At 42.1% G+C, this 27,952-nt stretch overlaps 1 protein-coding gene across 6 annotated transcripts in view; it reads right to left on the bottom strand.

The window, feature by feature from the left end:
• SLC22A15 (solute carrier family 22 member 15) overlaps positions 1-27,952 on the bottom strand; it is an 81,313-nt gene that overhangs the window by 16,911 nt on the left and 36,450 nt on the right. For 5 of the 6 annotated variants that reach the window (XR_005372622.1, XM_038561865.1, XM_038561863.1 and 2 more), the window contains exons 3-8: positions 23,497-23,629; positions 22,514-22,678; positions 19,347-19,476; positions 13,091-13,306; positions 6,589-6,729; positions 4,301-4,386 (exon numbers count right to left, since the gene is read on the bottom strand). Coding sequence is in view for 5 of the 6 variants with exons in the window: in XM_038561865.1 (XP_038417793.1) it covers positions 4,301-4,386; positions 6,589-6,729; positions 13,091-13,306; positions 19,347-19,476; positions 22,514-22,678; positions 23,497-23,629 (871 nt within the window). In the remaining variant the exon portion in view is untranslated. The remainder of the gene's footprint in view (positions 1-4,300; positions 4,387-6,588; positions 6,730-13,090; positions 13,307-19,346; positions 19,477-22,513; positions 22,679-23,496; positions 23,630-27,952) is intronic. The other variant, XM_038561866.1, reaches the window with a different exon arrangement.

Below are 27,952 nucleotides of genomic sequence, written 5' to 3'. Positions count from 1 at the left end.
TTTTTTCCAGCCAATTCTTGAAAATTTGGCCTCCTCAAGTTTTAATACTGTCTTTTCAATATAGTAAAGCACTGAGATTTGCTGGGCTCCCAGTCTTTGTACAGTGGCTCAGAGATGCTAGGCTATGTAACTCTTAGGGAGCACTTTATTTCCTTCCTATTAGGGATCACTGTCTGTCCTGTGTAGCCTCTTGTCCAGTGTCTGACAGTGCTTCTTATAGTTTGTCTGGGTTTACAGTTGTCTAACACAGGAGGAAAGCTGGTCTCCATTAAGATTGTGGTCTGAAGTTCAAGTCCCCATAGCATTTTGTTGTCAATTCTCATATGGTACCTTCTGACTTTTATTGTTGTTGTTGTTGTTCTCTAATCAGTCATTTTCCCTAACAGACTATAAGCCTCTTGAGTCAAGGGTTTAGGTCTTGTTTATGAATAGCATCCTGTATATGGCAAGCACTAGAGAAGTCAAGTGAATAAAAAATGGACAGAGGTTGATAAAAGAAATGAGATATAAAGGAGCTCAGAGTAGAGTCTGAGGGTACTCTTTCACCTGTGAAACTCGTTTATCTGGTTGTGTGCTATGACTCCCTAGTACTTGGTCTCTGGCAGGACCACAACTGCCAGGACCTTGCCAACAAGAGCTCAGTGTCACTCTGACAATCTGGGTTCTTGAACCCTGGCCCATTCCCATCAGACCTGCCTACTGAAGAGTGAAGAACCAGCTCTAATTAGTTGGTATTAATTCTCTAAGACAAGAGCTTCACCATGTGCAATGAATACTCTAGTTATAAAACTCTAAGTGGGCAAAACAGCATTCCCTCAAACAGCACTGATTTTAGAGTCAGAAAGACCTGAAATCTGAATCCTGGGTGTGCTGCTTATTTGCTGTGCAAACTCAGACAAGTTACTTGACCCAACTGAACTTTAGTTGCTGTATGAAATGGGGACATTACATATTATCTTCTATATATGAAGAGAACCCAGTATATAGTTAACCTTTATAAATGACAGTACTGTAGGTTTAATTAGGGTCTTTTGAGCAAGGACAGAAATCAGGTAAAATGAATAATGAGAAATCTGTAGAAAAATATTAGTGGCCACCTGGTAAACTATCCCCAGGGAGAACATTTACTTGGAGGCCAACCAATGTGCAAATATGCACTGGGCAGGCTACTTTGCCTAATAACTATAAACCACAAGTTAAGGAATGCCAAATCATCTGTTTTCTAGCTTACTGGCTGTTTCTTCTAGGGGTGTACCTGTCTATATGTCTGTCTGCGCCTCTGACACAGAGAACCACAATCATACATAGGTACCAAAACAAAAGTCGGCCAGCACTGGGACATCTACATTGTCAGAAAGAAGACAGTGAATGTGTTTAGTGGGAAAAAGTAAGGGAAAATGGACATAAAAAGCAGTGAGAAGATGTGTGGTCTCCAAGCTCACACAAGATGCTAACAGAGGTTTTCAAACTATTAGATCTCTCTCTTAATATATATTTATCAGAACTTCTATAAGAAGTAGCTTAAGGTTCAGAACTTTGAAAAAAACAGATTTAAAACTGAGCCATCGAAATGCTCTAAGGAGTAAGTGTGAAAGGTTCAAAGAAAGTTTAAAGAACAAATTGTTTCAGCTCAATGAAGAAAAGATTCAGGAATACTTAAGAACACTCCCAGCAAATATAGAAAGGATTATGCAAGAAAAGGGACCGGCCATCTTTTCTCCATCTCTGGTGGTGAATTAAAAGGAAAGGAAATGGGCTCAGTTGTGGTGGAAGAGGCCCGTTCTAATGGCTATTAAAAATAGAATTTTCTAAGGGACACAGTGAGGTTTCTTTTCCTAGAAATCTTCAAAAATAGACCGGATGTCTACTTTTCTAGATATAACAGAGGTACCAAGTTGCTGAGACATACTCCTGGAGTACGAAAGATATCCTGCTAGCTGTTCCTTATTCCCTGTCCACCCAGGGGCACAGCCAAACAAAGGGCTTGAGCTTCTCTCTCTTAAAACAGACTTGAAGTGAGCAGAGAGTGAGGACGGGTCTGGATGGAGACCACACATCTCACATATCCTTTCACTTTGGGCTTTTGTAGAAAGGGCCATGTGCACAGTGTTGGGCTGGGGGGTCATTTCCCTGAAGTGCATAGCTATGTGGCAGGAAGAAAGACATTAACTGGGCAGGCTGGCAGAGGTGTGACAGGTTACAGGGGTGCTTATGGCAACAAGGAAAAATGTTTCTTTACAGGCAACAAAGAGAACACAGGACTATTACAGATAGAAAGCAACTGGAGCACCTGGGTGGCTCAGTGGTTGAGTGTCTGCCTTCCGCTCAGGGTGTGATCCCAGAATCCCAGGATCGAGTCCCACATCGGGCTCCCTGCATGGAGCCTGATCATCCCTCTGCCTCTCTTGCTGCCTCTGTGTCTCTCATGGAAAGAAAGAAAAGAAAGAAAAGAACAGAAAAAGAAAAGAAAAGAAAAGAAAAGAGAAAAGAAAAGAAAAGAAAAGAAAAGAAAAGAAAAGAAAAGAAAAGAAAAGAAAGAAACTGAGTTTCCAAGTTGCCTAGGAAAAACAGTATCTGAATCTCAACCTATGACTCTAAGCCTGCTACAGCCTCTCTCGCTGCCTCTCTCTGTGTCTCTCATGAATAAATAAATCAGAAAGAAAGAAAGAAAGAAAGAAAGAGAGAGAGAGAGAGAGAGAGAGAGAAAGAAAGAAAGAAAGAAAGAAAGAAAGAAAGAAAGAAAGAAAGAAAGAAAGAAAGAAAGAAAGAAACTGAATTTCCAAGTTGCCTAGGAAAAACAAAATCTGAATCTCAACCTATGACTCTAAGCCTGCTACAGCCTATCCCAGACAAACAGAACTGGGTGCTTGGTTCTATAAACCCACAGGAAGGTGAGAGCTGAGGACTCTCCCTTTTCTGGCACTAGCAGAGGTGACGATTTCCTTGGAGAATAAGAACTAGGCAAACTTACTGAATTTTCTAGTTTCTGTGATTCCATGAAAATCACTATAAGGTTGATCTAAATATGAGTCACATCCACAGTAGGGAGCAAACTGTCCCCTGGACTCAAGGCATAGAACTTGAGATGGCAACCAGCAGCACAGCAAGTGTTCTGGAGGGTTACAGAACTAGAATATGTGGCCTTGGGGGTCTTCAGTGAGACACTGCTACAACTGAATCTCAAGGAGAAGCAATGATCAAAGGAGTGTTTCATATGTGATATGTTGTGTCAGGAAGTAAATTCTTGTGTTTCTAGCAGCTGTCAAACTTTACATAAACTGCCTCACGATTCGCACTGAAGTAAAAGCTCCAAGATGGAGGCCTATTAAGATCCCAAAGCCCCCACAGGAGGGATTTTGTTGTACCATATGCCCCAGCTGCAGTGTGTTATAATCCATTCTTTATTGCCAGAAATCAGTCTTTGACACAATAGCTAGCTTCCTTAGGTGTGCCAGAGCAAAGAAAAAAAAAAAAAAAAAGATTGAGAACCATCACTGTCTATATAATTTCTATAGAGGGGCAGAAATCAAGTTAGATGAGGATGCACAGCAAAGCTACAAATATATAAAAACACCAGATTTCCTAAAGATGTTTTGTTCATACTTTATATAATACTGAGAAAATGTCAGTTGTCACCAATAGTGAATATCACTTTTTTTTTTTTTTTTTAGATTTTATTTATTTATTCATGAGAGACACAGAGAGAGGCAGAGACACAGGCAGAGAGGCAAGCCCCCCAGGGGAGCCTGATATGGGACTTGATCCTGGAACTCCAGGATCACGCCCTGAGCTGAAGGCAGATGCTCAACCACTGAGCCACCCAGGAGTCCCTATCACTCTTATTATGCTGTTACCATCAGGGTGCCCTGGGAATATGGATGGATATGCCGAGGGTGCCAAGGCTGCCTTTGAGAATCAGCGGCTCTGACCTCTGATCTGTGATTGGCTGGGATGGGGAGTGCAATTTGTAGCCCTGGATGGAGTTTCTCTCTCTGCAGAGCTAAATGGTCCTCCCCATCATCAAATAAACAACTCTAACATCACCGGTACCGCAGCCCAGACACCCCAGATGGTAGCTTAATCGCCTGAAAGAATTAATAGTGCACCTCTAAGCACATTATTCACCCAGAGAATAGTTTAGGCAATGGGAAGAATCTGGCCCATTATACCCCACACAATCACTAAATAATATGCAATCACAGAAATGAAGCATGGCATATGGTAATCTCTCTACTATATTGAGATTCATTGTAATAAAAGTGCTGTTCAAAACCCTTCTGTAGAATTCTGAAAGGCATACCTTTCTTTTCTGGAAGAAACATTACAATAAGACAAGCCAGTCCTCCTAGGCACAGAAATGCTGCTAATGTGCGCTTCCGACCAAACCTAAACAATAGAAAGAAATGACACATTTCTCTCGAGGATCTTATAAGTTCATCTGCTTCATCTCCTGAACCTTCTTTCTGAAATGTCCCCGGTTTCATTATATATGTTCATCGTTGCTTAAGGAATGGGTGGCAAATGTGACTGACCGGGACATAAAATACGTAACCATCACAAAACAAGGGAAAACCAGCTGGATGGCAGAATGGAATGGCGTGTGCAGGAAAAGAACAGAGAATCATTCTATCTCTGTGAGGTTCACTGTGTTTCAGGCAGTGCTGATGCCTTCCACTGAGTATCTTACTTAATCCTCACTATGAACCTGTATGGCATGTGCTCTGCTCTACATCTCCCGGAGGATGCAAATGAACCATGGAGAGCGCAATCTTCCAGCTTACTTCCTCTCCTCATTACATGAATCTTTTAGCAGTTCATTTTTTGAATTTTAGTTAAAAATCAATGAATTAACATACGGTGTATGAATAGTTTCAGAGGCAGAGCTCAGTGTTCATCACTTGTATTCAACACCCAGTGCTCATTACATCAAGTGCCCCCTTAATGCCCATGACGCAGTTACCCCAACCCCCGAACCATCTCCCCTCCAGCAACCCTCAGTTCGTTTCTATAGTTAAAAGCCTCTTATGGTTTGCCTCCCTGTTTCCCTCTTATTTTTTCCTTCCCTTCCCCTGTGTTCCTCTGCTGTGTTTCTTAAACTTCCCATATGAGTGAAATCATAGGGTATTTGTCTTTCTCTGACACTTCATTCAGCACAATACCCTCTAGTTCCATCCACGTCATTGCAAATTTTAAACACTGTAAAACAAAGTTCTCTCTCTTAAAAATACAAACTGAAAGACATTTCTTGCTAGTATGTCAGAATTAAGTGATGTGTGTTGCACACTTTATTAAGGGAAATAATTTTCAAAGAAGAGCTGGAGGCTTGGGGGAAAGGGACTGGCATTAACAAGCCTCCCCTCCCTAAGGGCCTATGACGTGGTAGGTCCCTTGGAGGAACTCTGGTAGTGCTTGTGACCTTTGTAACAACTCTGCCAGGGAATTTTATAAGTCCTAGTTTAAGGATAAGTACATGGAAGCTAACTTGTCAAAGCCATCCCCTGGCACAGCCATAAAACTACAGCTGGGAAACGGGACAGCATGTGAGCCTCCAGTTCGTGGCACCTCATTTAACATCAGTACTGAACGCCTTTCAACGGACAGGCACCATGCTAGGCAGGCAGTAGGGATACAAAGCCATACAGGCTACTCCCTGGGATGGCATCCTTCTAAAACCTTATGTGGTCATCAGAGGCATGCACAGAAGCTGTGACAACACAAATGAGGGATGTCTGGCACCCTAGAGGTGATGCAGACAGATTTCTGAATGTGCAGCCGGACTTGGCTCTTGGACTGCAATGACAGCAAGTTCAGTCACTAATAGAGGGGTCAGCGGAGATGACCGGGACCGCTCCCAGAGAAAAGCCTTCAGCTGAACAGAATCCCAACCTGCCCTTCAAAACGCACTGAGCCCGCTATCCACGACAATAGCACTGTGCATCACGCAAAAGGAACACTGTTTGGGTTAAAATGAGGATTTCTGGAAAATGAGAAATGGCACAATCCAGCTGGTTCACCCTGAGTGGGATGCTCAGTTGCCCTGGTCAGGGGCTCAGTAACAGAAGTGACCTAAGGAAACTGAGAAAGGTGCTCTATAAAAGAGCTTTTAAAAAGCATTGCTAAACTGCCTGCTGACAAGTAGCAAAAGCAGGATGCATTCCTCCCCTCAACAAAGTCGAGTGGGCCTTAAGAGGTTAAGAAAAGTCTTGTCAGGTCCTCCAGTTCTATGCCTTATGTAAGGACTTCTAGATGATAGGGGCTGGGTCCATGGAGTTCTATCTCCAGAGAGTCAATAACCTTATCTGTTGGGGCTCTCAGATTACACACAGACTATGCAAAACCTTCCAGTGGTAGTGTATTTCCATATTGGATTGATATCCTGCAGAAAAACTCATAAACACAAAACCCAAGAAATACCACACTAAAAAATGAATTCCAACTGCATTTGGTCTGAAAAGCATTCTAATCACCATGAAGCACTTAGCAGATACTGCCTATGGACAAAGACAACAGAACTTAAGTACTTATGGATTTAAGGGCATGTATATGTGCGTACCCTATGTGCTGCATTTCATATTCATCTATACTCACCATTTTTGATTAATCAAGTAGATGCAGATAGGGTAAGAGGGAATCTCTATGAGGCCGGACAAGGCCAGGTTGGCATAAATATTTCCGCCTAGATCGCCTGCGCTGAGAGTGAGGCCATAGTACACCAAGCTGCACACAAACCTGCAGTTGGGGATAAGAGACAAGAAAGCCAACAGAAAAAGCATATGAGAATCTGCCAGAGAAGATTCAATCACTAGCTCAGTATAATGTCATCTGTCTAAAGCAATAAGCTTGACGTTCCCAGTGACCTTCCTATCGCAACCTACATTTATACTAGGAAAAAAAATACAAATGAAAGGGGCCGTTGAGCTACAGCTAGATGCTTTTTGGCCGGCTCCCAAAAGGGCAAAGACATTGTCTGTCCTTTCATCAGGCATATCTGCATTTAATAGAAGACAATGACTATTCTCGCTTTATTTAATCCGGCAGTTTATGGAACACTTGCCACAGGCGACTGCTGTGATATTGTCAAAATGACTCGAGAAAAGAGCTCCCAAGGGGAAAGCCAACAGAGGATGGTGTTGAGAATGAGTGCTGAGAAGCGACTGGATGGCCAGTGGGTCACCTGCAGGCCAGAAATGACTGGCCCTCCAACCCTTGACCAGGTTCTCAACTCGCCCAGCATTTGCCAGGTGTCTATGCTGCCAACATCCAGATGGGAAAGAGAAGACCAGGAGCCCAGCAGGGGCTGGATCCTCCAGGAGGAGCAGCTGAGGAAGGACCCTTTGAGAAGCCATCAGTCTATTTCTGCATGCTCTTGCTGCAACACTTGGGGAGAGCCTGCTAGGCAGCAGGCACTGTGCCAGGTACTGATCCTACCTCCCATGGGCCAGGAACTGAGGAGCCCGGGAGCTCATAAGCCCAACAAAGAGCCATCCTGAAGCTCCAAGCTGGGGCTTTCTCTGACAAAGAAACAAACAAACGTCTGTGCCTAGGAAATGGAATTATTGAAAATAAAATGAAACAGAACAGAATGAACAAAAGCAAAACCCTAAAACTAGGCTTTACTAGTCTATGAACACATTTTGTAAACCATACATTTCTACCAAATGTACTGCAGGCTTTGAAAATCCATCAGTTTTTATGTTTTTGCAATTCAGCTTGACAGGTGTTTATTACAGGGAAGTTCCTGTTTGGTTCCCTTAGGTTTCCTTAGAAAACATCCGATGAGCTATGGCTATAAGGAGATCAAACAGAAGACGGAAAGCTTTCTTTCCATATCTGCCAAAACAGCAAAGTGGGTCATGTGTCCAGGGCTATTAAGAAGGGGCTGCAGGGAACAGGAGAGAGACAGGAGGAGGCGAAAGGGCCGGAGATGGACTGCTTAGTGGGTCATCCCTCCCTGGCAAATGAGCCAGTGGCAGCACCTACTTCCTGCTACAGCTCACTGGGTGGAGCTGTCACTCGTGTACTAAGGATGATGAGCAGTGTCGGAGCCAGGCCATCATGTGTGAGGATGCAAGGTGACACTGGGCTGTCTGTGTTCCCTGTCCCTAGCAGCTTGTCTGCAAGCAGTAAGGTAAACAAATTTAAACCCATGCAGCTTTCTAAACTATTTTAAAAATCCTTTCTACCTGCAGTAAACACCCTCTTCTGCCATGTGTTGTGTGTATCAGTGTGTGACTACTCTGCACTGAACACAGAAATCCTGGGGCTCCTAGGTAGCTCAGTTGGTTAAGCATCCAACTCTTGATTTTGGCTCAGGTCACGATCTCAGGGTTGTGAGACCAAGCTCGCATCCTGGGATTCCCCCCTCCCCCTCTTTGCCCCTCTACCCCTCTCTCTGCTTGCTCTCATGCTCCTTCTCTCTCAAAAACAAAATAAAACCCAAATAAATAAAATATATATATATATATATATATATATATATATATATATATATCCCAGTGAAGTAATTCCAACCATGGAAACACACATACATATTTAAACACAGTTTGAATAGTAGCAAGTCAGACACAAATAAACTAAGCCAGTTCAGGACATGAGAGGCATGCAGAACCTGCCAGTGGTGGGAGAGCATGGGAAAGGAGGGACTATGGTCCCAAGGCAGGGACTCTGCTCACGAGGTTCCTTAATGGCAAGTGGGTCATTGGGATGCATAATTACAGCTATTAAAATCATTTCAATCCTTTTTATGGGCTTCAATAAAAATTTAGAATGCTTGCAAAATATTTAACAGTATATTTAGGGCATCAAAGAACTATTTAAAAAAAAGTACTAGTGTGGGAAATAACCAAAGGAACAGATGTGAAACACAGAGGTATCATTTTACTCCCTGGTAAGGGCCTTCTTCGATGACAGATCCACAGAAAAGACTTGAGTTTTATGGCATCTTCAAAAACAACAGCAGTTATGTGCAATGACACTGTCTCTATTATGGCATATTTTAGCATTTGGAGCCCAGGGGGAAGAGGTTTATTTGAGAAGAACTCCTTTGGCTGTGTAAAATATAAAATAAACAGGGACATTCTCCCTGGCTCCCAGTCTACTTTGTTTGTTCGTCTGTTTTTTATCCCCTGAAGGCCAGAATCCAAAACTTAGTATGCCTCAAAAAAACCCAAAAACTTTAAAAACAAGAAGTAAATTATCCTCAAGAAGTAGGCAGAGAGTTTGCCTGTCTATATGACATGCAAATGTGGAATTTTTTATAGAGCCCAAAGCACCTGAACATATTTCCTAAGTGTCTGCGATAGGCAGATCCTCAAATGATCAGCTCCTGTGCCAGATTGTCAGGTTTGCTTTTAAAAGTTCCCTTAATCTCCATGTCTCCAAGCTTATGTCCTCTGTTCCACATTTATTCTGCATCTGTGATATTCCAGCACTGTTCTGGGTCTGTGGGGAAGGCAGCAGTTGGTGTGGCCCTGGCCCCTAACCATACAGGTGGCAGCCAGTGCTTGGCTGCATAGAAAAAGAGAACCATGATATAGAAAAATATATTCACAGCATCTTCCTCTCAATCTGCTGTTCTTTACAGCTTTCTATCTAAGATCACTTTCATAGATTATGCTCCTTAATTCCCACATGAAAAAGGTTGGTTTCCACGCTGCCTTCATGGCAAATGCATACCAACCAGCACAACAGTCCTTCAAGCCATTAAGTATGATGTTCACACCCTAACAATGGACCCGAATTATGGCACCCGAGCAGAATGTACTGGCATAACTAGGAGATGCTGTGGGTGAGGTTCTAGACTACCACAATACAGTGAGTAGATGTATAAAGCAAGTCAGATGAATTGTGTGGCTTCCCAGTGCATATGAAAGTTATGTTTACACTATATTCTAGTCTATTAAATGTGCAAAAGCATTATTATCTAAAAAAAACAAGGTAGATACCTTAATTTAAAATATCTTATTGCTACAAAATGCTAACCACCATCTGAGCTTCTGAGGCAGTCATAATCTTTTTGCTGGGTGAGGGTCTTGCCTCCATGCTGATGGCTGCTGATTGAGCAGGGGGCTGGTTGCTGAAGGCTGGGGTGGCTGGAGCAATTTCTTCAACTAAGACAACAGTGAAGGTTGTCACATCGATTGATCTTTTCCTTTCATGAATGATTTCTCTGTAGCATGTGATGCTGTTTGATAGCATTCTATCCACAGTAGGACGTCTTTCAGAATTGTAGTCAATCTTCTCAAACCCTGCCGCTGCTGTATCAACAAAGTTTATGTAATATTCTAACTCCTCTGTTGCCATTTCAACAGTCTTCATAGCATCTTCACCAGGAGTACATTCCATCTCAAGAAACCACTTTCTGTGCTCATCTGTAAGAAAGTGACTTCCTCCATTCAAGTTTGATCATGAGATTGCAGCGATTCAGTCCCATCTTCAGGCTCTAATTCTATCTAGTTCACTTGCTGTTTCCACCACACCTACAGTTACTGCCTATACCGAAGTCTCAAACCCCTCAAAGTCATCCATGAAAGTTGGAAATCAACTTCTTCCAAACTCCTGTTAATGTTGATATTATGACCCTTTCCTAGGAATCATGAATATTCTATTTTTTTAAAGATTTTAGTCATCCATTCATGAAACACACACACACACACACACCACACACACACACAGAGAGAGAGAGAGAGAGAGAGAGAGGCAGAGACACAGGCAGAGGGAGAAGCAGGCTCCATGCAGGGAGCCTGACATGGGACTCGATCCCGGGTCTCCAGGACCATGCCCTGGGCCGAAGGCAGGTGCTAAAGCGCTGAGCCACTCAGGCTGCCTGGAATCATGAATATTTTTAATGTCATCTAGATGTATCCTTTCCGGAAGGTTCCCAATTGACTTCGCCCAGATCCATCACAGGAATCACTATCTATGGCACCAATGTCCTTATGAAATGCAGGTCTTAAATAATAAGGTTTAAAAGTTGAAATGGCTCCTTGATACATGCACTGCAGAACAGATGTTGTGTTGGCAGGCATGAAAACAATATTAATTTCATTGTACATCTCCATCAGAGCTCTTGGGCACCCAGGTGTATTGTCAGTGAGCAGTAATATTTTGAAAGATCTTTTTTTTTTCTTTTTTCTGAGCAGTAGGTCTCAATAATGGGCTTAAAATATTTAGTAAACCATGTTGTAAACAAATGTGCTGTCATCCAGGCTTTGTTGTTCCCTTTAGAGAGCATGGGAAGAGTAGATTTAGTGTAGTCTTAAGGTAGCTAGGATTTTCCAAATGGTCAATGAGCACTGGTTTCAATTTAAAGTCACCAGCTGCACTGGCCCCTATCAGGTGTCAAACTGTCTGGGCACTGACTTCTCCTCTCCAGCTATAAAAGTCTTACACGGCATCTTCTTCCAAATGAAGGCTGTGTCATCTACATGGAAATTTGTTTTTTAGTGTAGCCTTCTTTGTGAATTATCTTAGCTAGATCTTCTGGATAACTTGCAGCTTCTTTGTTAGCACTTGCTGCTTCACCTTGTGCTTTTATATTATGGAGATGGCTTCTTTCCTTAAACTTCACGAGCTAACCTCTGTTAGCTTCTGACTTTTCTTTTGCAGCTTCCTCACCTCTCTCAGCCTTCAGAGGGTTGAAGAAAATTAGGATCTTGCTCTGGATTAGGCTCTGGCTTAAGGGAATATTGTGCTTGGTTTGATCTTTTATCTGGACCATGAAAACTTTATTCATATCAGCAATAAAGCTGTTTTGCTTTTAATCATCCGTATGTTCACTGGAGTAGCACTTTTCAGTTCCTTTAGGAGCTTTTTTTTTTTTACTGAAAATTCAGCTAACTGGCACAAGAAGCCTAGTTTGGTCGGTCTTGGATCCTCACTAAACTGATTCATTTCTAGTTTTTGATTTAAAGTAAGAGACGTGCAATTTTTCTTTTCACTTGAACACAAAGAGATCATGGTAGGCCTAATTAACTGGTCTAATTCCAATATTGTTGTGTCTCAAGGAATAGAGAGACAAAAGAGGGAGAGACACAGGGGAATGGCCAATCAGTGGAATGGTCAGAACACACACATTTATTAGATTCACTGTTGTATATAGGTGTGGTTCATGGTGCCCCAAAACAATAATAGTAATACCAAGGTTTACTGATCACAGATCACCATGACAAATATGATAATAGTGGAAAGGTTTTGAAATATTGTGAGCATTAACAAAACGAGTCATGAAGTGAGCAAATACTGTTGGAAAATGGTGCCAGTACACTTGCTTGATGCAGGGTTGCCACAAATCTTCAATTGTAAAAAACACAGTATCTGAGAAGCACAATAAAATGTGGTAGGCCTATAGAGTACTAAAACACACATGCAGTTCATATATTCTCTTCACTGCCCATCCACTTCTCTCCTTTCCACTTCATGCTTTAAGTGGAACCATCTTGAATCATTCAGTGTGATTCGCATGAATGCTAAGAGCATTTTGAGAGGCAGGAAGGAATAAGGTAAACAAGAAAATCAGGTTTAGAGAATGCCAATCTCTTCATTCACTGATTTGTACATGTGACTTTGAGTCCATCGTTTCCCACTCTCAGGATTCCATCTGTGCAAGGAACACCACTGCCTACCCACCCCCAGGAGTGAGTGAGTGAGCTAGCAAGTGGAAATGCCACTCAAAGTACAGCCCAGGGCACTACAACTAGAGCATGGTAACTGACCACTTGCTGCTAAAACCAAAGGGAGGTACTTTAAGCTCCTATTTAGAAACTCTTCTAATATGCTTTCTTTCCTCTTTTTTTTTTTTCTTGAGTTTGGTGGGGGGGTACTTAAATATTTACATTGAAGAGCTCAGGAGCAAAGATGTGTTTCTGCTGTCTATTTACTCAAGTTCAGTAAACATTCCATGGGTAAACCATGGGTTTCTCCTTGACCAGAAGAGGATGCTGCAAAAGCAGAGGAGAGAAGATGTGTTCTTATGAAAACAACTTCAAGCTGACAAATCAGGTCAAATTTTCTGTAACCCCGTAGAAGGAACATATTATCAACAGCCCATTTAGCAACCAGAGGTGAGGATCAAGCCCTTAGATATAATTACCAGATGAACATCAGGGTCAGTGTGTGCCCCAAGAGGATCCGGTAACGGAACAGATCCAGGAAACTTCCGGTCTCTCTGTAGCTCCTGCTGCCCGGGTGTGTTAGTGAGAACGTACACTTGAGCTTGCGGTTCCTCTTGGCAATGAGGTACAGAGCGGCTTCAGCCTCACTCAGCCGACCCTGGGAGTATAACCAACGAGGTGATTCAGGAATGAATCTGAAAGAGATGTCATTAAAGGCTGTGTATTCATAGAGGAATATGGGCACGGGGAGGAGAGAATTCACCTTGGAATATGTGGATTCTTTCACCACAACCAGAATCCATGTGAGCTTTCTTTTTCTTTTTTTTAAGGATTTTTATTTATTTGACAGAGAGAGGGAGCACTAGCAGGGGTAGGCACAGGTGTAGGGAGAAGGAGAAGCAAGCTCCCCGCTGAGCTGAGAACCCAATGTGCAGCTGAATCCCATAAGCCTGGGATCATGACCTGAGCCAAAGGCTGCCACTTAACCAACTGAGCCACCCAGGTGACCCCCCATGTGAGATTTCAAACTAACTCTCCCAATAACAGGTGAAAAAGAGAGGGGGGGGCCACTTTCAACAGTGTGCCAGTGTTAAAAAGTAGCCTGCTTTATGAATGGAATGGAAACCAAGAACATACTTCTAAAACAGCAGTGGAAAAAAAAAAAAAAAAGGTAAGCAGTATGCATTTATTTTTTAAACAAATTTTAACAGATGAATGGCAAGTTAAACCTAAAATAATGAATTATACAAGTTTTTCATAAAGCATAGGTCAGAAAGAGGGTTCTAAATCCTAACAAAGTGTGAAAATAATACTACAGAGGGGCAGCCCTGGTGCCTCAGTGGTTTAGCACCTGCCTTTAGCCCAGGGTGTGATCCTGGAGACCCAGGATTGAGTCCCACATCGGGCTCCCTGCATGGAGCCTGCTTCTCCCTCTGCCTGTGTCTCTGCCTCTCTCTGTCACTCATGAATAGATAAATTTTAAAAAATTAAAAAAAAAAGAAAATAATACTACAGAGATAGCAGGTAGTTAAGTTCTTACAAAGCCTCACAATTTTTATTGTCTCATCAGAAAAAATAAATTAAAAAAAATGTTTTTAACATAGTGATGTTTTTTAAGAAGGCAGAGATTATTTTAAGACTACATAAAAATTAAACAGGGTTTATCACATCTCAACTACTTTCAAGCATTTACTGCTTCAAAACACTTGAATCAGCTGACACACTCTGTCCTCAGGATATTTCCTGTCCCCCACAACCTTAAAGAATAAAAGTCATTTCCTGGTTAACTTCCAGGTACCAAACAATTGTTTTCTACTCTAACTACAAAGTATTGAACAATTATATCGCCACCGATATTTTCCGATAGTTTTAAGACTTAACTCTCTGATGTGTCTTTTTCCTCTTCACGCTTCTGTGTGCAGGTCTAGAGGACTTGCCAAAGACAAACTTGGACAGGAACAGAGATGCCTTATTTACTAAATACAGCATCTAGTATCTTTTGATCTACTGTGACATTATTTGCATAAAATGAGACTTCTATAAGTACCACCAGCTGTGGAAGATGCCTTTTAGAATTCTCCATGCCTTTCCATAAAGGATGGTGAAGTGGCAACAAATGCCACGGAATCTGGAACTTCATTGATGGCCAGTCCATCAATAACCACTTGTTGAGCACTTTCATTTTGTATCGAGCAATGCAGTAGGTGCTCAGAGGAAACAAGAAGGCACGAATCCTCTGAGAGCTTTGCTAGTGGGGAGAGAACATTTGTGCACATTCGTGCATTTGATTGTCAACAAAAGCAGGGACACAGGCCTTCTACAACAGCCTGAAAAATCCCTTGATTTGCAACTTCATTACCACTTGATTGTTATTACTGATACACAAGTAGATAATCAAGTAAAATATTGTTGTGTTGGAAATTAGGTCTGCTGATCATCAAGGGGACCCACTGACCCTCTCCACTGGGCCGCTTATGAGCTACCATGTAAACCACCTGTTTGAGTCTAAATGCAAATACAAAGAACATAAACGAAGCCTACTGTGATGAATAGAGAGAGTATGCCTGGGAAGGAAAAATAAGTGACATACCAGAAGACCATTGCAATAAAAATTAAAACTGAGGGAGGTGGGGAGGTGAGAGAAAAGAGATAGGAAAGAGCAGAAATACTAATAATCACTATCTCTGGGGAACTTAGGTCCCTGTCCTTCTCCTCCAAATTTCCCTGTTTTCAGAATTGTTGATAAGCATTAATCACTGTGAAAATGTTTGTAAATGACTGTTCTATAAATGTTTACATTACTGTTAAATGTTTATAAATCATTTTTATACTTGAGAGATGTTACTTGAGAGAGATTTTATACTTGAGAGATTTACATTACTGATAAATGTTTATAAATCATTTTTATACTTGAGAGATAGTCAAGCTTTGGAAACTTGAGTTAATACACTGTGTGAGGGAAAGGGTTTGACATGTACACAAACCTGACCCCAAATGTTCCCACATTTGGAGAAGGCAAATTACACAAAGGCTCACTCGCTGCCAATGGGTAGACTTGGGAAGAGAAATTCTAACACATGCAGATTTTGCACAGCAAACAGCAAGATGTGTTTTAATTTTTAATTTTTTTTTTAAGATTTTATTTATTTTTCTGAGAGAGTGAGTGAGAGAGAGCATGAGCAGAGGGAGGAGCAGAGGGAGAGGGAGAAGCAGATTCCCCGATGAGCAGGGAGCCTGATGCAGGGCTCGATCCCCAGACTCCAGGATCATGACCTGAGCCAAAGGCAGATAGCAGACACTTAATGGAATGAGTCACCGCACGCCCCACAGGATGTGTTTTTAAAAGAAAAAGCAGTCTTGAACATGCTGCCCCCTCCACAGTGCTGGGGCCACCTTTGGAAGCTGTAGTGCTAATTTAACAACGTTGCCTCTGCTCAAAACATGTCCTGTGAATTTCTTAGAAGGCGGGAAATCTTTGTAAATTTGGGGGGCACTGATTTTTAGAGTAAAACTGTTCAAATTCAAGTATTGTGAAAATGAGGAATTTTTAAGCACTGCAATAATATTTCTAATAAGACAAAAAAAACCAAGGTATGACTCTAAAATAACATGACTTATTCTTATGTCGTTGACAGCTAATCCTGGAGGTTAATTCCAGCTATTTTTGTGCCAACACCTGTCCCATGGATACGAAAGATCATCTGTGCGGGAGGCCCTGGGCTTTACTGTTGGGGGACATGTAACCGAGCAGAGAGCCTGCAGCCATCGGGAGGGAGCTCCTGGGGCAGAAAGAGACAGACTCCCACGTGAGTGGGAATAAGAGCACTGCTCAAAGGGCATGAGGCACATGGGGTAAGTGCTGTATAATTCAGAAACAAAAGCAAATGATGTGTAGCTGGAGATGTGATGGGGTGAAGTTTGCAGAGGGTGGCAGTTGAACAAACCTGGAAGGCCAGGAGTTAAATAGGAAGAAATGGAGAGCAGGGTATTGGAAGAGCAGGGGCAGCAGCAAGCAGGGGGCCTGGACAGGACAGCACAAGCTGATGCCAAACTACAGGCAGCTTGCCGTGCCTGGAGCACAGGGTCTGGGAAACCAGCTGGGAGACGATCCGAAAAGATACACTGAAGGCTGGCTGTGGGAAGGCCTAATGGAATAAATATGTGTTTCAGTTTTATATGCTCTTTTCTCTCTGCTTCCTATTTTTTCCTGACCTAAATTCATTTCCTAGGGTGTGGACGTCCCCACCTAGCACTAGGCTGTAACAAACTCAGACTACATTCAGGAAAGAAAGGCAGAACAGCTCATGCCATCCATTGAAGTTGCTCTAATAAGAGACTTATTAGCCATTTAAAAGGAAGATTCATTCATCTGCCCACATTTACATGAATGCTTATTAATTCAAAGACAATACTAGGCACCCATTTATCGCAAAAATTTATAATACATGAACTAATAAAAGGTTGTTAGTTTCCCTTTCTGGTAGAATTATGTCATTCCAATTCACATAACTAAATACATTTAATACATTTTGCTCTTTTAAGTATAGGCAAACCATTTCTATTATATTCTCTTTTTTAAAAGATTTTATTTATTTATTCATGAGAGACACACAGAGAGAGGCAGAGACACAGGCAGGGGGAGAAGCAGGCTCCCTGGGGAAGCCCGATGCAGGACTTGATCCTGGGACTCCGGGAACAAGGCAGGCGCTCAACCACTGAACCACCCAGGTGTCCCATATTATATTCATTTTTTAAAGCTTGTTTATTCATTTTTAAATAATCTCCACACCCAATATGGGGCTTGAACTCACAACCTGAGATCAAGAGACCCGTGCTCTTCTGCTGAGCCAGCCAGGAGCCCCACTATTACAATCATTTTTACATTTAATTCTCTTATTTCAAAGAGAATACAAAAACAGACTTTAGTTCAATCCTCAATCCACCAAACCTCAATTAGTAGAACTTGAATAAAGAACGACTCTACTAAAGAAGCATCTGAAGGAAAATTCTACTACAGATGTCCCTTACTTTATGGCACAGAAGCTGGTACCATTGGCTGAAAATTTTATTTATTCCAAAGATTTTATTTATTTATTTATTCATGGGAGACAGAGAGAGAGAGAGAGAGAGAGAGAGAAAGAGGCAGAGACACAGGCAGAGGGAGAAGCAGGCTCCATGCAGAGAGCCTGATGTGGGACTCGATCCCAGGTCTCCAGGATCAGGCCCTGGGCTGAAGGCAGCGCTAAACCTCTGAGCCACCGGGGCTGCCCCTATTCCAAAGATTTTAATGATTAAAATTAGAGGTCTGATACCGCAGGAGAAAGTCTTTCCCCCTAAGCATGTTAAAACTTCTGGTGAAATAAAGCTAAAAACTCAAACTTTTAAGGATTTAAAAGATTATATTTATTTATTCATGAGAGACACAAGGAGAGAGAGAGAGAGGCAGAGACACAGGCAGAGGGAGAAGCAGGCTCCCTGCAGGGAGCCTGACATGGGACTCGATCCCGGGACTCCAGGATCACGCCCTGGGCCAAAGACAAGCGCTAAACCACTGAGCCACCCAGGGATCCCCAAACATTTGTTTTTTTTTACGATTTTATTTATTTGAAAAAGAGAGGGAGAGAGAGAGCGTATAAGCAGGGGGAGTGGCAGAGGGACAGGGAGAAGCAGACTCCCCACTGAGCAGGAGCCCAACATGGGGCTCGATTCCAGGACCCTGAGATCATGACCTGAGCAGAAGGCAGACGCTTAATTGAGTCACCCAGACACCCCTAAAAAGTCAAACTTCTTAAGCACGTCATTAAAATGATGAAATAAGAAAGGAAATAGCATTATTTCTTTGTGACTAAAGATCAGAATGTAGTACCGTATTTATGAGTGAAACTGGGTGCCAATGAGATGGTCAGTATTGAATGTTAGTTCTATGGAGAACTCTGTAAGTTTGTCTTAAATATGTTCTATTGTTACTGGAGCCTGAGGCTATTTAGGGCTGATGTTAATAAGTAATATTCTTCTATATTGTATAATATATTATTACATAACACTGTTAATGGCATTATTAATAATAATTAATATAATTAATAATTATATAATTAATAAAGTATTTGCTACAGGAAGAAAGAACTGGTAAAACAGCTCTAAGTTGGTAGCTCGCCTTACAGCATTTAGAGCACCACCGTGTGACATTTGAGCAAGTTGTCTGGAGCATACTGCCCTTGACCAGGGAATCACCCTTTTACTGCTTTGAGTCCATCCACCCTAAGGATTTCTCCCACATCTGAGAGTTCCCACATCCACAACCATTTAGAGGCCCTGAGATAAGAGTCACCTATTGGATGGATAGTTGCTGCTACATATTCGATATGAATGGACTGTGATATTTGCAATCTCATACCTGAGTCAGACACCTAGCACCCGACCTGATTCAGCTTGAAGATCTTTAGGCTTGAGGCATTAGGTTACAAAAGAAACTGGTACCCTGTGGCAACAACTAGAATGTTAAAATACAGTCTATGGAGATGTGACTTGAAACAAGGGATACCTGCCTTCTGAATTAATTAAGCATCTCTCTTCCCGGCAGCTGCCAAGCATTGGAGCGCTTGCGGGATTTAGCTCTTCACCAAAGTCAGTTCAGGCAAACTCCTGAAAGGGAATAACGCTGCTCACTGACCCACATCCTCTTAAGATGTTCCTTCTGCTTATTCAATTAAACCTGTATGAGGAAAAACTACTTACAGAGATAGGAGAAAGACCACTGTTCCCTGCAGATTAACCAGAACGGCGAGGGTCCTCCAGGAGCGGATGAAGTATCCCAACAGGGCATACTGAGCGATGCCAACTGCGAAGAAGAGGCCACCAATCGATCCTAATTCAGGGAAAAGACACCTGTTACTAGAGAAATGCACCATCCATGCCATCCCTTCCAACCCAAGCCACAGAGCCAACACCGTCTTTGGGAGGTGTCAGCAGAAAAGACGAGGCCTCCACAAATACTGACCAAAGATGCTAAAACTGGAAGAGAGGCCAGTGAGTGAGTGGAAAAGGAGAAAGGAAAGGTGAAAAATACAAACTACGTGTGGTCAAGATGAATTTTAAGCATTTGCCCAAGTGCTTTCTGCACCGAATGCTCTCCTGCGGTCCACCTGAACATGTGCTGAAGCTTAGAAAGATGTTTTGCTGGGTGATGATAAGGTTTTCAGGTGATGAGATCATCGCAGTACTGGGACTTGATCTTCTCACAAAAGTTGTGCCTCAAATCCTCATCTTAAATCCCAGGCTGCTCTTCAATTCTCCCTCTTGCCTTTCCCTATTTCTTGTATCAGCACCAGATATATGATATTTCACAGCTATCTATTTCTTGTCTGCCTCCCCGAAACATGGATTTTTGCCAGCATGCTGACAGAAAAAAACAACCATGGGATTGTCAAAAATCCTATGCTTTTCGAAGTGCTGAGATGGTTATTAAGTCCACTCGTTTGCCCAATATACTTGTGAATTTATACCTCTGACATACTTTCTAACACTACCAGTAGTAATACTAGCTATTTTTATTGTGCATTAAGCCTTTTACATGCAATGTCCTATAAAGCAGGTGCCATTATGGGCCATATGCAAAGAGGAAACAGCACAGAGGTTAGGAGCCTCTGTCTAGGACACAGAGCTACACATAGGATGGTTGGGACCGTATCCTGTGTGCCTGACTACAGAGCCCGTGTGCTGTTCCAGTCTTCTCTCTCTACCCTTCCAGGGAAAGGCAGGCTTCTGCAGGGAACCCATGGCACAGGACCTTGTCGATCTTGTTACAAGAACTTTCTACAACAATTCTGTGAAAGAAATGTGTTCTTGTGTTCTTGCCCATAGATGATCAATTCTCTAGCAATAATGACTTGTATACTCTGTGCCCCAGTGAGGAAAGGGGGGCAGCAGGAGGGGGAGCTGAAGTGGCAGGATGGCCAGCATGTCAGAACACCCAATCAGAACATGTGGTCTGATGAGTAAGGGAGTGGGGACGCTATGATTTCCCTGGGAATTTAAGATAATCAATAGCTATTATAGCTTCATTATGGTGCATCAGACAGCACCTGGCTTCCAAGAATAACACTTTCTGTCATTGCTCAGAACAGCTCCCAGCACTTAGTATCCACTGACAACAATGTAGGCAAAAGGAAAACGGCCCATAGAATGGGACTGTTTCAGAGGGACTGAGTTCAGACCCTAGTTCTGCCACCTGCTGCTGTGTGATCTCATGCAAATCACTAAACTTCTCTGAGACTCAGTTTTCTTGAGGTGGTTGTTAGTTTAGGATGAAATAATGTGGGGCGCCTTACTGAGCATCTGCCTTTGGCTCGGGTCATGATCCCAGGGTCCTGGGATCGAGTTCCACATCAGGCTCCTCTCAGGGAGCCTGCTTCTCCCTCTGTCTGTGTCTCTGCCTCTCTGTGTCTCTCATGAATAAATAAATGAAATCTTTTAAAAAAATCATGACCTTTTTCTTAAAAAAAATTTTTTTTTACTTTTTTTAGAGAGAGAGAGACTGCACAAGCAGGAGGGGCAGAGGGAGAGAGAGAATCCCAAGCAGACTCCATGTCAAGTGTGAAGCCTGATGCAGGGCTCGATCCCAGGACCCTGAGATCATGACCTGAGCCAAAGGCAGATATTTCACTGACAGAGCCACCAGGCACCCTAGTTGAATAACCTTAAATTCTGTGATGACATTACTATAGATAGAGGTCCCAGAAGATGAAGATCTTAGGTAAAAGAAAGCAATAATTTTTATTTGAGGGTCCAATTGACCATTCATATCTTACGTTCAGCAAGAAGCTACACATGTATGCCTAGAAATGACAACAGAGGTAAGGTGTGGAGATGGAGATGTGCTAAGGCTGTAGGTTATTTGGTTAAAAAAAATTAATTAAAAAGTGAACATTTCAAATCACTGCTTTTGCATGTTGTAATTCTGGAGGGGTTTTATAACTGCTTATGGGCTGTTACATATTTATCCTATTTTGCAGATTTCCAGTCTGCTTATTTTAAATAATTTTCAAGTCTACTATTTTTGCTCAGTGTGCACTAGTAAAAACTACATTTCAGCAGGTTAGACTTCATTTTTGTCAATGGTACCAGCAATCCACCCAGTTTTCAAGCAAAGCCGTGAGGTTCAATTCCTTTCTTTCCCTGCTCTGATCCTTCAGTAAGTCACTGTCCCACCAAAATCCAGCTCAAGTGGCCGTCTTCCCTGCTCCTCTCCCCCTACCTTGTCTAAGCAAGCCCCCAACATGTTTCATGGGTGAACCACAACTACCTCCCGAATGGCCCCTCGATTTCTCCTTCTACCCTCCAATGGTCCATTCTCCATACCTCTGCGAGGGTCATCTTTCTGCATCCCACCTGATTCTATTGTTCTACTATTTAATTCGTCCACTGGCTTCCCATTGCACTTCAAATAAAAACAAATGTCTCATTTGGCCTAGCACAGGCCCTACATCATCTGGTCCCTCCAACTTGCCGTTCCTCCGCAATGCCCATGAGATAAATATTTAATAAAAAACATGACGGTGCTGGAAAAGAAGTGTCTAGGCTTTCTTATGTCCGCACTATTTTTCAGTTTAAGGTATAAACAGGTAATACCCTTCTGAGGAAAAAGACTCTCGGGATAATCTGGAGGCAATCTGTGAGGACGGGAGGCAAGCTCACCATCTACAGGAGGCAGGCTCCAGGGGAGAGAAATACGAATAGAATGACTTGTGCAAGGTCATACAGAACAAACTCTGGAAAGCAAATGTAATGCTTAGATAGAGTGCTTCAAGTCCAAGTGCATTTTTAGACTCTGGGATTAAACTGGTTCCCTGTGAGGTTTTCTGGGGCAGCTCACAGTCTGTTATCTGCATGGAGTGAAGCAGTACCTGCGAGTGCCCAGTAGGCGGTGCCCACACATTCGTTCAGCAGGACAAAGGCCACCAGGGACATTCCTCCATTCATCACGCCCACCAGGAAGCGAGTTATTGCAAAGAACTCATAGGAGGGGGAAAACCCATTTGCAATAGCAAATAAGATGTCAAGAGCAAAACCTAGAATGAGAGGAACAGTAGTCAACAATCTAGATGTAAAACAGCATTTGATCAAAGTAATAAATTATACTCATTTTACATTTGTAAAGATAAACCTTTGTAAACTTAAATTTCCTAAGCTATACTTTTTTCATTAAGAACATTTTCTCTTAGGGCATGTGAGTGGCTCAGTGGCTGAGCATCTACCTCTGGCTCAGGTCGTGATCCCAGGGTCCTGGGATCGAGTCTTGCACTGGGTTCCCCACAGGGAGCCTGCTTCTCCCTCCCCCTGTGTCTCTGCCTCTCTGCATCTCTCATGAATAAATAAATAAAATCTTAAAAAAAAATGTTCTCTTAAAAACTATAAAGAAAACTAAGGTTTCTCTATCTTTGTTACAAGTTGGCATCTACCAGGCATGCACAGTTTTCAATTATTCACAATAATGTTGGAAATAGAAAAATCCCAGCTCATGCTCAGCTTGTCAAGAGAACTATGCTGGGCCTTATAGAGCATGTTTGAAATGAACCAACATATAAGATACACGGAAATGGATTTAGTACACTGGCTCAGTCTCTGTTCTCTTTAGAAACATGGCTTAAGTTAGAATTTGGGAGTTGCAGAGAGCACCATCAGCTCTGAAAGGCTTAGATGCAAATACATGGCCTCCGTCAAGTATGGTGCTGGTCCCTTTAAAACGCTTGGCCAGCATCAACTCTGGCGGCAGTGTAGCCTCTTGCCAGTGTAATAAAAATCAGTTCTGTATCAACATGGCAATTCCCCAAGAACCTTAGGGAAATAAGTCCTCCTATTCATTTCATGAACATGCTTAACTGATTACCTGTGAGATAGACTTTTTTCCTTCCAAAGCGATCTGAAAGCTGACCAAAAGAGATAACTCCCACAAACACACCACTGAAGAAGAACGAGCTTGCTGCACTGACTTTGTAAGATCTGTCAGCAATTAAAAACCACTAAAGGAAGAAAAAACAGAAGAGACATTGAGATCACAGAAAAGGTGGATGGACTGAGTTAGCTATTAAAAAAACAAATGTGCAACCAAAACTTGTACACTGTAAATTCTCAACTGCATTACCCACTACTAACCAAAATGTGGTAGATTACCTATCTTGGATAAACTCCAAAGAAGTTTTGTCTTCAGAAACAAACTACAAATCATTATTTTTCTACTGTGCTCCCATAACACTCTATACATATCTTATTACAGCACTAAATATAGTATATAAAACAAACTACAAATCATTATTTTTCTACTGTGCTCCCATTAACACTCTATACATATCTTATTACAGCACTAAATATAGTATATAAGAGCTACTTTCATTTATGCATCTGGTGATAACGTTCCTTCTCCTAAACTCCTGCATTTCCTGAGAGAAGGAGCTGTGATCCATCCGTTCCCATTTCTCTGATGCCTAACATACTATAGGACATATATGAAGCAATCAATGAACAGTCCTTTTCTCCAGTAAGTTGATGGGTTTTAATAAATCCCTTTAGCATTTTTTCTTAAAAAATTAACCATGGAATTACCATATGATCCAGTTATTCCACTTCTGGGTATAGGCACAAAAGAACTGAAAGCAGAGATTCAAAGAAATATTTGTACCCTTCCGTTCATGGTAGCACTACTCACAAAAACCGAATGAAGGATAACCAAAGTATGGTATACACATACAGTAAAATATTACGCAGACTTGAAAAGGATTGAGATTTTCGGCAAGCTAGGACACAGATGAACTTTAACCTTATGGTAGAACTGGCAGGACTTGCTGATGAATGACACAGGGTGAGGGATGGAGAATCTAGGTTTTCACCTAAGGTGTTATAACTTTGGCCACTCAGTGGATTGAAATAGAGAAGGTGGCAAGTGGGGATCTGGTATGTGGTGGGAAAAAAAGAGCTCTGTTTAGACTTGCAGAGGTTGAGATGCCTAGAGAATACCCAAGTGGTGATGCCAAGCAGATATCTGGACATGAGCCTTGAGCTCCAGAAAGAGGTTATGAGGGTTTATGAACCTAGAGAGAGGGAAGAGGTTCAAGACTGAGCCCCGTGTTCATGTTGATGAGGGCGAGCTGACAGAGAAGATATCCTTGCAGGAGAAAAATATCTTGGGATAGGGTTGAGGGTACAAAGCAGAGGTCAGCCTTTCAGAGAAGCTGGGAGATGTTACTGTAAGGTGAACGAGAGAGGAAGGCAGGATGTAGGCTCAGAAGTAGGCAGCGGGAAACTCCCACCCGATTGCTTCATTTCTGTTTTATTGGAGTATCAAATGAGCTGAAGGAGAGCAGAAGTAGAGGGGTCATTTCAAGTTTCAGGAGGAATAGAACAGACAGACTCCTCTCAGAGTGGAATGTGACCCATTCAAGGGAAATGTCGCGGGATTGCCAGGCCTTGGTGAATACACATTTAAGCTTTGTGGTTAATAATTTTGTGAGGAGGATGGTGGAAGTTAAGCTTACATTGAGTTGGGGACTTCCCAGAAGTACTATAAAGAAAGAGAGGCAGCAGGGGGCATTGTGGGGATTCACAAAGGAGTGATTATGGAATATATGCTATTTAAGGAGAAAAGGCAGACAGAGGGGGATGGTGGGTAGAGAAATAATTTCATCATCAGAAAAATCCCCTACATCATTAACTTTCCTGTACTTCCCATTCTTGCCCTAACTGAAACTTGATGATCCTCTGCATCCCCTGCAGAAATCATCCAGTGAACTGGATCCCTCTCACCTGGAGGCTGCTTTTCCTTTTACACCTATGGACCTGAGAGCCTGGATGGGAGAAGATAACCAAACTCCAAAATCGTCAAATTGCCTGAAGATCATATTACCAGACAGGGTAATCCACGGCCCGCTCCCCTCTTTTTTTTAATCCACAGCCCTTCTAGAGCCGATAGAGATGCTTGCTTGTTTTGAAATAACCATTCTTTCTCTCTTCCATAGTAATAATATGCTTGCTGGGCATATGGCTACCTAGATTGAAGGCTAATGTCCCAATCTCCCTCACGATTAGGTATGACACATTATCAGGTTCTACACAATGAATGTAAGCAAAAGCACCATGTCCAAAGCTTCCAGGACTTTGTCTTAAGAGACAGGTGATTTACCCTTTGCCTCTTCTTCCTTTCTATCCTACTACTTAGAATGTCCACATGAAAGCTGGAGCTTTATCTGGGACCATGATGAATAAGGGCCACATATTAGAAATGGTTAAGTTAAAAGCTGAGAAGCCTGGGTCCCTAAGAACAATGGGGTAGGACTTGGGCATTGTCATATTTTTTAAGTTCTCCAGATGATTCTCATAGGCAATCAGGTTAAGAACCCCTGTCTTAGACCTGATCATCTTCAATAGCTGCTTTATCTCTAAAATCCTACTTGCTATGTCCTCCTATCCCCTACTCTTCCAATTTACTTCTCCCAGTACCCTACTCCAAACATTCTTGAACCTCCTCAAGATCCCTGGTCACGGGATCCCTGGGTGGCGCAGCGGTTTGGCGCCTGCCTTTGGCCCAGGGCGTGATCCTGAAGACCCGGGATCGAATCCCACGTCGGGCTCCCGGTGCATGGAGCCTGCTTCTCCCTCTGCCTGTGTCTCTGCCTCTCTCTCTCTGTGTGACTATCATAAATAAATAAAAATTGAAAAAAAAAAAAAAAAAAAAAGATCCCTGGTCACCACATTCTACAGTAAGTATGGCCTGAGTCTGCAAAAAAATAAATAAATCATGGTAAGAAGATTTAAGGATTTGTAAAGAATAGGGTAAAATATGTTGTAAAGTTTCACATAAGAGATTAGAAGGGCTCTGGAATTTGAAGGATAAATTTTATTTTGTGAAAAATTAACTATTTTGGATTATAAATAGTTCTATGGTAGATTTTTAACTCATGAAAAATGTCTATGGTGATACTTTTTGGGTTGAAAAATAAATCAAATCTTAGATATCTGGTTGGCCTACAAAATAGAGGACTGTGTTTCTTACAAGGATATTCCTTCTCCTACAATGGCCAATAAAGAAGGCCTCATTGTACTAATTTTTAATATCTTGAAGTTCAAACAACTTTTTTTTATGGTGTTAGTGTTTGCTTTGGTGTTTTCATATCTCTAAAATATAGACTGCACCTTTAGCTTTGATTATCCTATACCTCAATTTGTGCTAGTCTGTTTATATGGCCAAGATGTTTAAGCTCATACTGATCTGTTTTATGCTTAATTAACAAAAAATGGCTGATGTGTCTTGCCAGTAATCAACTGTTCTGTTGACCACATTTGCAGAACTTCTCAAATCCACCATAAAGGCCATAATAATCATCCTTCCAACAACTGGAAAGCCGCCAACTTGGATGGCAGTTTTAGGAAGTAGTAGCCCACCAGATGTTTGACCGGCAAATTCCAAATTCTTATTCTCAGGCTGCCAGCTTCATGTATATCAAGGAAATTTCTAGTAATTCTTCTTCATGTCAATGCTGACTAGGGTAGTACCCTTCCTTATTTCTCCTAGAATACATTCAGGAATGGGTAGAAAAATCTAAAGGCACTGTCAAGTTTTTTAAAAAGCAAATTAAAGCATGTGAAGCTGGAATGCAGAATTCTCTGACAAATCTAGGTAAACTGGGTATGGTGGACTCAAAAATGTCAACTCAAGGACTTAGGACAATATGTTTACAACCAGCTTTCCATATGCATCATCCCCTAACATGTGAGACTTTGGTTTAAATGTTTTGCTTCCAGGGATCCCTGGGTGGCTCAGCAGTTTAGCACCTGCCTTCAGCCCAGGGTGTGATCCTGGAGTCCCAGGATCAAGTCCCATGTTGGGCTCCCTGCATGGAGCCTGCTTCTGTCTCTGCCTCCCTCTCTCTCCCCCTCTCTTTCTCTCTCTGTCTCTCATTAATAAATAAATAAATAAAATCTTTAAAAAAAATAAATGTTTTGCTTCCAACTTTTAAAACTTTTCAAATATATTTTATATATTTATCACATACCTATTATGTGATCTGAAGAGTTCTATTTTCTCAAAGCTCAGACAAGATACACTATGATAGTGGTCCCAACAGTATTTGAGAAGTGTACTGGTGTAACCTATTTTTTTTTTTAATTTTTATTTATTTATGATAGTCACAGAGAGAGAGAGAGGCAGAGACATAGGCAGAGGGAGAAGCAGGCTCCATGCACCGGGAGCCCGACGTGGGATTCGATCCAGGGTCTCCAGGATCGCGCCCTGGGGGCCAAAGGCCCGCGCCAAACCGCTGCGCCACCCAGGGATCCCCTTTTTTTTTTTTTTT

The sequence above is a fragment of the Canis lupus genome, chromosome 17 (assembly GCF_011100685.1).
Source record: "Canis lupus familiaris isolate Mischka breed German Shepherd chromosome 17, alternate assembly UU_Cfam_GSD_1.0, whole genome shotgun sequence".
Lineage (NCBI taxonomy): Eukaryota > Metazoa > Chordata > Mammalia > Carnivora > Canidae > Canis > Canis lupus.
The sequence above is the reverse complement of the archived record's forward strand: the minus strand, read 5'-3'. Positions and strand labels throughout refer to the sequence as shown.